At 34.6% G+C, this 9,804-nt stretch overlaps 1 protein-coding gene across 1 annotated transcript; it reads left to right on the forward strand.

Moving 5' to 3' along the window:
- The first annotated feature begins 13 nt into the window (after positions 1–13).
- LOC146135185 (small COPII coat GTPase SAR1-like) lies at positions 14–4,390 on the forward strand. The gene is made up of 5 exons (XM_083395018.1): positions 14–249; positions 1,022–1,087; positions 2,064–2,167; positions 2,888–3,013; positions 3,619–4,390. Exons 1-5 carry the CDS (start codon positions 87–89, stop codon positions 3,733–3,735), a joined length of 576 nt encoding a protein of 191 aa, XP_083251144.1. The 5' UTR covers positions 14–86; the 3' UTR covers positions 3,736–4,390.
- Positions 4,391–9,804: the final 5,414 nt, after the last annotated feature.

Here is a 9,804-nt window from a genome sequence, read left to right on the forward strand (position 1 = left end):
ACAACATTTTAATGCAAACCTAATATTTCAGAGAGCATTTTTCGCTTTATTTTTTTACACTTATCGCATTAACCTAGGATTTTAGGATGTTTTTGTGGGATTGGTTTGTTGGCGCTCTGACAGCTTTGGGTCTCTACAAGAAAAGTGGTAAACTGATGTTTCTTGGACTGGACAATGCAGGCAAAACCACTCTTCTTCACATGCTAAAAGATAACAAAATGAGTGTACATGAGCCTACAATGCATCCGAGTATGTTTTTTAGTGTTTTTAGAAGCTAATAATGAAGGGAGATTGTTTTATCTACACCTGATGTGTTGTATGCCAAAACAGGGTTACCACAAGTCTTTTTTTTTTTTTAAATATATTTTTTTTCAAACATTTTTGAATATTTTTTTTTTAAATTGGTTTACTTTATGTCCAGTTTAAATTATGTATTTAGAAAGTGTTTTGCAATAACAAAATTTAAAATTCTTTGTTATTGTGTTGACCAGTGCTTTTTAACCTTTTGACGACGTTAGTCATACGCATTACAATTTTTTCATCCGCACACGAGCGTACCATCCCACGGGTTGAAAAGCACTGGTGTTGACCATGGAATATTTACTGTTATATTTTGGAATCGTATTTCACAAAATGTCAGGCGATCCTATGTTATGTCTTTAAAAAAAACTATAAATAATCTTTAAAAAGTATTTTTTCTGTAAAATAATGGGGCAACACTGTAACATAGCAGAATAATCTAATTTACTTTTTTGGCTGTGCACTGTGCTTGCTACAGAATGCAAACTGTTGTCAACTCAAAATCTATTATATTGCTTGGTTAAAAAATAGTAAATCTACAGAGCACAACATATTGGCCATTTTTCTATTAAATTGTCATGCGGACATTTATAATCCTTCTTAAATTACAGTGAGATCTAGATGTTAAACTAGAAGAATTTACAAGGCAAATAAGCCGTAGATGATTTCTACAAACATTACTGTTTCCTTCCCTTTTTAAACTGAAATATTTTTACTACAGCATCTGAAAGCCTCACAATGGGCTCTATATCATTCACAACATATGACCTGGGAGGCCACGAACAAGGTAATTTAAAAAAGATCTAACTCTCTTAAATGTGTGGCGTAAATTAGTGCTTGCAATGGTTGATTTATTTGGCAAAAACATACTTGACTGGAATGAATAACAATATTGTATATACCGGTCTAATTATTTAAATGATATGTGTGTACTGCTCTTTGCATTTTTAATTTTGTTAAAAAAATAAAAAAAGTTGTTTATTTCTGCAGGGTTTTGATCCGTTTAGTTTGAATTTTTTGACAATTTGCAAAACAAATAACCAATGTAGGCATATAACAACAAAAATGTTTTTTGAAAATAAATAGTATACATGTTACATCCTAATTTCAAATCCACGCGTCATTTGCCTTTTACTAAACTTATAAAATTTGCCAACCCCTGTGGTATTTACTTAACACCAGTTCTGCTGTCAACATAACTTGTACAACTGTTGGCAATGTTTGGACTTTGCACCCAAGTAGGCTAACAAGTGCTTAGCAATCTGGTTTCTAGTAAATAGCACAGTTCAATGCTGTTGTTAAATAAGAGGTTACAAAAAATGATTGGATAAGTGAAGTGATTACTTTGCCCCAATTACACTTTCTTGTATAATATACTTTTACAAAATGACATCAGGCTAGCCCCATATAGAAAAATCACCCAATTATTTATTAAACCAGTTAATGGTATTGCTCTTTATACAATACAATGTCTCAAAATATTATTGCAAACTCAAACAATAACCATAGAAACATTTATATATTAACATATTTGAGATACATGCACTGTTAAATTCCACATGTTTTACTGATTGTATAACATAGCCTACTTTTTTTTTTTTAAATGGTAGAATAACATAGCAACGAATTGAAATCTATTCTCAAAAATGTGTAGGTAATTAACATTTTTGTTTTGCCTTGGTTGTATATTTTACTTGAAATTTATATAATTTTACCAAGTTATATTTTGGTGAAGGGATGTTAACCGTTAATGTTGTTTACAGCCCGAAAAGTGTGGAAAGATTACTTTCCTGCTGTAAACGGAATTGTGTTTCTGATCGATTCTGCCGACAGAGAGCGCTTTGACGAAGCCAAGAAGGAATTGGATGTAAATATTACCTTAAGTTTCAATAATAAAAAAGCAGTTGTTTCTCAATCAACTTTGTTGTAAAATTTGTACTAACTTCATTTGATTTGTTTTATTTTAACTTCTTTTAAATTAAAACCATTTTTTCTCGATATAGTCTCAAAAAATGGTTATTAACTTCATTAAAAAAAAAACAGTTGTGAAAATACCCTGGATCAAACTTTTGCTGTATTACACAAAAGTTCTAATTAAAACCAACTCTAAAGTCATTAGAAACTAGTAGTCTGTAATAAGTGATAAAGTTTTACAAGCTTAAACAGTCGAGAACTGTGAAATTTCTTTCAAACAAATACGAGTCCCGCAAGTTTTCTTCTAAAGAGAGTATCTGATATAAAATTTATACTAATTTATTATGTTAAAAGATTTGTGAAGCAACATATTACAAATTTAAACACATGTATAAAGAGCATGGGTTCTTCAACCTTTTAAACGTGCCTCCTAAAAATATATTTTGACTTTGCATGGACTAGGGCTGGCATGGAATTTTTGGGCAAGATTCCGGTATGCAAAAACATATTGAAAAAAAAAGCTAAGATAACAAACCTAAGATTTCAAATAGACTTTCATGTACCTCCTAAAACTGGTCATCATCACCCCAAGATATCCACAGGACCCAGTTTAAGGACCCCTGACATAAAGTATAAGATAAACATGTAATAAAAGTGATCCGTTATGTCATAGTGCTTGATGATGGATGAACAAATCAGTAACGCTCCAGTCCTTATTCTTGGCAACAAGATTGACGCACCTGGAGCGGTTAGCGAAGATGAATTAAGGTCGATTCTACGCCTACGATCAACAGGAAAGGTATGAACCACCAAATTTACCCATTGTTAAAGCATCAATATGAATGCTTGATTGTTTTATGAAATCTTTCGCAGTTTTTAACATTGATTTACGAATCTTGCTCAGTGTAAAAAGTTTATCATTTGCTTAGACAGCTTTTTCCAGTCTTTCGGCTGCATACAAAACTTATAAACTTTTGTAAAAAAAGAGTTCTATTTTTCTGTAATATCTAATGTAATTTTTTTTCCCTATGATAGAAGACAGTTGAATTGATCTTTATTTTTAGAAGAAGTGCAACAAAAAAATCCTAAAGTAGAGTTGTTAAAAGTCATTTTAAAAGAACCGAGTTCAAAATATTGTTTACCTTTTTTTGTTAAATTTTTTTGTAATATTTTCCATAGATTAAATCTTTCTCATAGCCAACCAACTAATGATAAACATATTTTACCAAACCTTTAAAAAAATTCAATCTTTAGGGTAAGGACTCTTGCAAAATTATATATTTGTCCCAAATGACAAAATTCAAGGCAAGTTACTAAAAAATAAACATCTACTTGACTTAAATCAACACTGTTTATAATTTTTTCAAAATTGTCGACAAAAATCCCCTTTTTTGTTTTTTACAGGCTCAAGTTCCGGCCAATACGCTAGGTGGCGCACGGCCCACTGAGCTTTTTATGTGCTCGGTTTTGAAAAAGCAAGGATATGGCGAAGGTTTTCGGTGGCTGAGCCAGTATATCTAGTAAACCACGAACTGATGCGTATACGGAACGGGCAAACGAAGAGACCAATGTTTTCTTCTACGTGCGTTCTCTTTCCACTACTATCTCTCTTTATTTTCGCGAAACCATTTTTTCTCCTACTTTTGGCCCCCTGGGTAACGTTTTATAAATTGATTTTTCGATAATTTCAACGGTTGTTTGTGGTATCTTTGCGACTTTTTTGTCCATATAAATAACAAAAAAATGTTGTCAATTCGAAACTGTGGTTTAAGCGCCATTTCTGCAATTGGTACTTCATAAAAATACGGACTTAACGCAACTTGGTCGCACAATTTCGCTTATCTTTTTAAATATATCTACGTCTTGCGTTTTAAAACTAAAATTCAGATACTAATGAATTCCTGCAAACTATACATATATCTCTCTATTATATATTTATTAATTTTGTTTGTATTGTCAAAATACGAAATGTCAGAAAAAAAGGCTGGTTATCCAAAAACCAACCGATTTTTTTTTCGAGGGTCCTTGTGAATAAAATTAGCGCCACTTTTTTCGTCGGAGGTCAATATGCATGCGCGTCCGCCTGCGCAGAAAACGTCGCGCCCCTTTTTTGCGATTTCTATGAAAATAGACGACTATATATATGTATGTACAAAGAAACATTATCACAACACTACTAACTGTGTGCTTTTTTGAAAAAAATTAGGCAAGGCAGCGTGAAAAACATCTATATTGGTTACGTCTGCGTATTTGTTCGTTTTTTAACGTACGTATTCGCGTAGCGAGCATTTGTTCCCCTGTGTAAGGGTGCGTATACGTAAGTGAATGAACAATCGTCCTCAACGTGCTTTACGCACACGAACGTACGTTTAAGGAAATGTTTGAACGTTTACGACATGAACGTACGTTTACGGAAATAAACGTAGGTTTACATGTTTACAGATATAAAAGTATGTTTAAGACATAACGGTGAACATTAAATTTAATGCGTCAAACTACGTTTACTTACAAAACGTTTCCATCGACACTGAATGGAAACGCACGTACGCGCACTATTGCGGATAAAAACTGTTATTTTATACAAGTTTTAGATACTTTTACGCACGTTAACATACGTTGACGTACAAGAATGTACAATTACGGACATAAACCTACGTTTCAGGACAAGAAAATTGCGACTGAAATGATGCGTACGTTTGCGAATGTAAATTCTGTTATCGCTCTTAAGTTAAAGATGCGTTTACGCACGTGGACGTACATCGTTAGCAGTGTGCATGTGCTTACGTAAAGGAACGTAACCTCTTTCGCATACCGATCGCACCCGTTTACGTACGTCATACACGGCGGCCATTATTTGCTTTTGTCATTAACGCCACTATTTCAGCTTCATCAGAATTAATTTACACCCGCCTTAATCAGCCTTTTTTCGCCACACTCAAGTCCAAATCTTTGTCTTATTTAAAAACGTTAAAGCGTTTAAAACACCAAAGGTATATGTTTTTTTAGGAACAACGGGAAATTCAATTCTTTGTAGGTCGCGTTTTTTCAGAAAAAATAGGTCTTGCTATTTTTTGAGCCGCCACATAGTCAACGGCCAAATTGCGTACTCATATGCGTTCGTGTGTTATTTTTTCTCAAAAAGCGTTATTTTGTTGCTAAAATTAAATGTACAGTTCAAAAATCCGTTGATTTAATTGCTGGATGTCTTTAACATTACCAAAGCAGATGGCAAAAAAACGCAAGTTGTTCTTATTATTCACAAAGCACTACAGACAAACCAATATCTGATCTTTCGTCTCCTTTAAGTTTAAGGTGGTTATTTTTTTTCGATGGTCGGTCAGGGTAATTGTTAAGCCATCCCCTTAACTAACCTCTTGTGTAAGTGATTTGGCGAATATTAATCCATGTCGTTGTTTTCTTTTTGGTGTGAATCGACCGGCGTGCGTTGAAAGATAGCGAAGGAATAAAAACAATTGGCAGGAACGCTCGTGTGTGTTTTACCACTATTGTCAGGCAGTAAAAAAGGAGTCTAGATTCGAGTCGGTTTTCTGGCCACTTGAGAAAAAAAAACAACGAAAAAGCAAAGAAAAATAAACTATGTTTTTTTAGTGGCCTGGAAAATCGTTCCAGTACCTTAAATTTTTGTCAATATTGGATTGGTTTAGTTCAGGCGTTCTTAAACTTTTTGGGCCGCGCGCCCCTTGACACGACTTATTCAACTCGCCCCCCTCACGTTAATGAAGTTCGGCACAAAATTTTATATTCAGCCCCCGATTGTCAATTATAAAACAGTCATCCGGCCCACTGTGGTCAGGCCTTATTGTCATCCGGTTCGTGATTAAAAAAAATGGTACATTTTTTAAGCTTTTTGGCCACAGAGCAGTTTTTCAAACAGATTTTACAGTACAGTTTTATTTTAGAATTGTAAATAATATCACGCCATTACAGTCTTTGCTTAACAAGAAAATAATTATCTACAAATAACTTAATTGTTGTTATTTAGTAAGAATTAGGCCTTAATCTAATGTTTAAATTTCCCACTATTTGTACATTTCAGATTAGTTTCGATACAATACTTCGCCCTTAAAATATACAATTAGAAATCAAATGCTTCCTACTAAAATTTGCTTAACACATTTGGAAACATTTCGCTTAGAATTTTCATATTTGTCTATTTGGCCAGAGTAATGACGCAGTTATTTAACGGATAACAGGACGGCCTTATTTTTTCTTTTAAATGTCAGTTTTGTTATCGGTTTGGGAATTAAATACTCTTAATGAAAAAAGTATTGTGCATCTTTCATATAACATGTGCCAGTAGCATAACTACCAGCTTGCCTTAAACGCAATCGAGAATGTAATTTATAGCTTTCCGGGCGATATGTCAACTCACAGTGTGCCAATGTTGCCACAGTAATACGAAGCAATCAATTTTGTCGTATATTATTTTTTCATGTAAAATAGAAATATCGCATACTGTTCTGTAATGGTCATTGGCCTCTTATGGTGTACATCAGGGGTCTGCAACCCCTGGCACGCGATGATTTTTCAGGGCACGCCAAATGATTTGGCAGTGTTGTTGTCACAAATAAGTGTCTTAACTGTTGTATTTAACATTATTTTTTGTGGCTGTTAAACTTGTTGTTAACGACTAGCCGTTCGTATTACGTCACAATGCCCTGTATTTGGCTTGATGTTTACTGCCGTCAAAGCAGGGTATGCACGTGTGCTTTTGTGCTACTGAAAAACCAAGCTAAAAGCGAAATTGATAGCTAACACTTCCAGGTATCGGATAAAAAGCGTCGAAGTATATTCCAAAATAGCGGGCACAGTATTGTTCGTGACAGTTCGTTTTTTCAGCAGGGTTAGAGTATCTTTACAGAATTTAACTTATGAAATTAGGTTTAATGGCGTCTCCACAGATGCGTAAATTAAATGTCAGATCATTCGTAAAATAGATGTGAGATGACAGCAGGGCTGCGGAGTCGGACTCAGGACTCGAGTAAGACAACCAGAGTCCGACGTGCGCATGTACAGTACCAACTTTGAAACTGATAAGGCAGCAAACTGTAAATTTTTATGGTTGAATAGAAGAATATGGTGGCATATTTTCCATGACCCTTATAAGTGGATGGCTGAATATTCACCTTAATTTAGTTACGTAAATGGCTTAAACACAGACTGTAGAGTCGGAGTCAGACTTGGGTTGTTTTTAACCGACTCCGCGGCCCTGGTTGCCAAAACCAAATATAGAAAAATGTTTAGCACGCGAGTTGTTAGTATTTAAAAATTATTCATAAACTGGCACACTGTATACGAAAGGTTGCCGACCCCTGGTGTACATGCTACCAATGGGCGTCGGGTATCTACTCCATTCCGATATTATCGCACATTTAGGCTATATTTATTTATGTCAAATATACTTTTTATGTCGTTATAGTTTTAAAAACGTCGTTTACTGAAACGCCTTGTGAAAGTGTAACGTCACGAATCACGACAAACGTGATGTTACGTCACATCGGTCGGGCCCCGGTATTATGTTAAAAAGGCTATAAATCTTTCCGTATGGGAATTGAAAGTACGGAAAAGGTTATTTTTATTAACTGTTGTGGCATGGCACTTAAGGAACACACAACTAGGCTAAGCCTACAAAGCAACCATATCCCAAGCAGAATAATTTATAATCAAGTATTAAAACCAACGACATACTAATGCCAAATACACAGTAGGTTAATATCCACGACAGAATAGGACCTAAACGTCTAAATAACACCTAAACCTGTCGGAATAAGTCATAAATTCACAGGAATAAGGCGTAAATGGCCAAAATTTCGCCTGAAAATGCTGTCGGTCTGACATCGGCCGTTTTGATGCCGACGTTTGGGCGCCGCATTTTTTAGATTGTTTGTGGTTATTGGTCCAGGGGTAGAAAATGAGTTAGAGCTGAAATTATCAAGGTAGTTAGTGATCTACTTAGGGGTGGGGTCTGTGTTAGGTAAATGTATAGGCATGATTCTGGCCATATAGGTATTATTCCGACGGATTTAGGACTTATTCTGAATACGACTATTAGATATTAGTCGCATTTTTGTCTTATTTCGAACTGTGTTTTATTCCGACGTTGATGTTGTTATTGTCTCGGTCTTATAGTTGTCCGCACATAGGTCTCACAAATTGTAAATAAAATAAGCCGTTTATGTAAGTGAAAAATATCTCACTAGATGTTCGAACGATTTCGACTCGGTGTTTTTAACTGCCTGTCAGTAAACCTATCTACAGTTTTTTTCACAGAATGTATGGTTGTAAAACAATTTGCTCGCAAAATGTAGCCTACGTTAAAAATGAAAGCGAAATTTCCAATGTTGTAATGAATGACTTGACTTAAGTCACTGTTTTTAAATGACTTGTCTTGGCTTATGTCCTTTGGACAAATGACTTGGGTTAAAATAAATTGTTTTAATTAAAGCAATTAATTATAAAATTGCGTTATTTAGCGCTATCTTTGCACATAAAATAATTTGCTTGTTATATGCTGCTTTTATGTTATTTTTGACTTGAGTTGCTCATAATAATCGGAGGAGTTTGCCGGTTTTCATAATTTAAAGTTTTATTTTTTTGACAAGGGCTGGACTTGAAGTTGACTTGCTCTAATTATGACTTGACTTGGGCAACCGATGACTTGACTTGTTATTTATTCAAAAAGACTTGACTTGTAATAATTTATTTTACGAATGACTTGACTGGGACTTTAGTCATTTCAAAATGACTTGTTTACAACACTGGAAATTTCTGAATTTGAAGTATAGCACTGGCGTACCAAAGAGGCAAACGATGGCCAGTCGTCTCAAAAAAAAAACAACAACATTGCATTTACATCTAAGAGTGGTAAAAGTAAGTCAAAAAAGTCTGGAACGGCTTCTGTTAAAATTGTTTTTCGTTATTTGCTGATCAAGGGAATCGGACAAGTCTACCAGTGAAGTGGCTATGTGGGTCTGTTTATAACGGTAGCGACCATATTCCTGTTGTGTTTTAATTGCCTTCTATCATTTGCACTTCCTCTATTCGAGAAATATCGCGTCTGACTCTTGCCAAAAGACCAGAACAACCACCTTCTCTGGTCTCTTGGCTTCTTTTTTTTGCGACTTTATGATATGGAATAAACTAAATAAGCTAACAGTACTCTTAGTGGCCGTCGATATACTTAAAATATGCCCTACCCTTTTTCTAATAGTTTAAAGGCTTTTTCAGGAAAATGACTTGACTCACTTTGACACTGGCTTTGATTCAGACTGAATATTTTGCGCAAACGACTGACGTTGGACTCAAAATTAATTTAAAAATGCCAGTTCACAACACTGCCTTGATCAACTAGTTTTGGAATACAGACAAAACGCGTAAATTACTAGAAACCCATGGTAAATGTGCCTTCTTTAACAATACAACAAATCTTCTAAAAAAGTCGAAATTGAATTTTTCTACACTTAACGATTTTGCGTGCAACTTAAAAAAAGAACTAAAAACAGTGTTTGTAATCACAGCGCAGGACTCGTGTAGTAAATATAGTCACAAAAGTAGCCAAAAACTTTTGTT

Source organism: Ascidiella aspersa, chromosome 8, assembly GCF_963924565.1.
Source record: "Ascidiella aspersa chromosome 8, kaAscAspe10.2, whole genome shotgun sequence".
Classification (NCBI taxonomy): Eukaryota; Metazoa; Chordata; class Ascidiacea; order Phlebobranchia; family Ascidiidae; genus Ascidiella; species Ascidiella aspersa.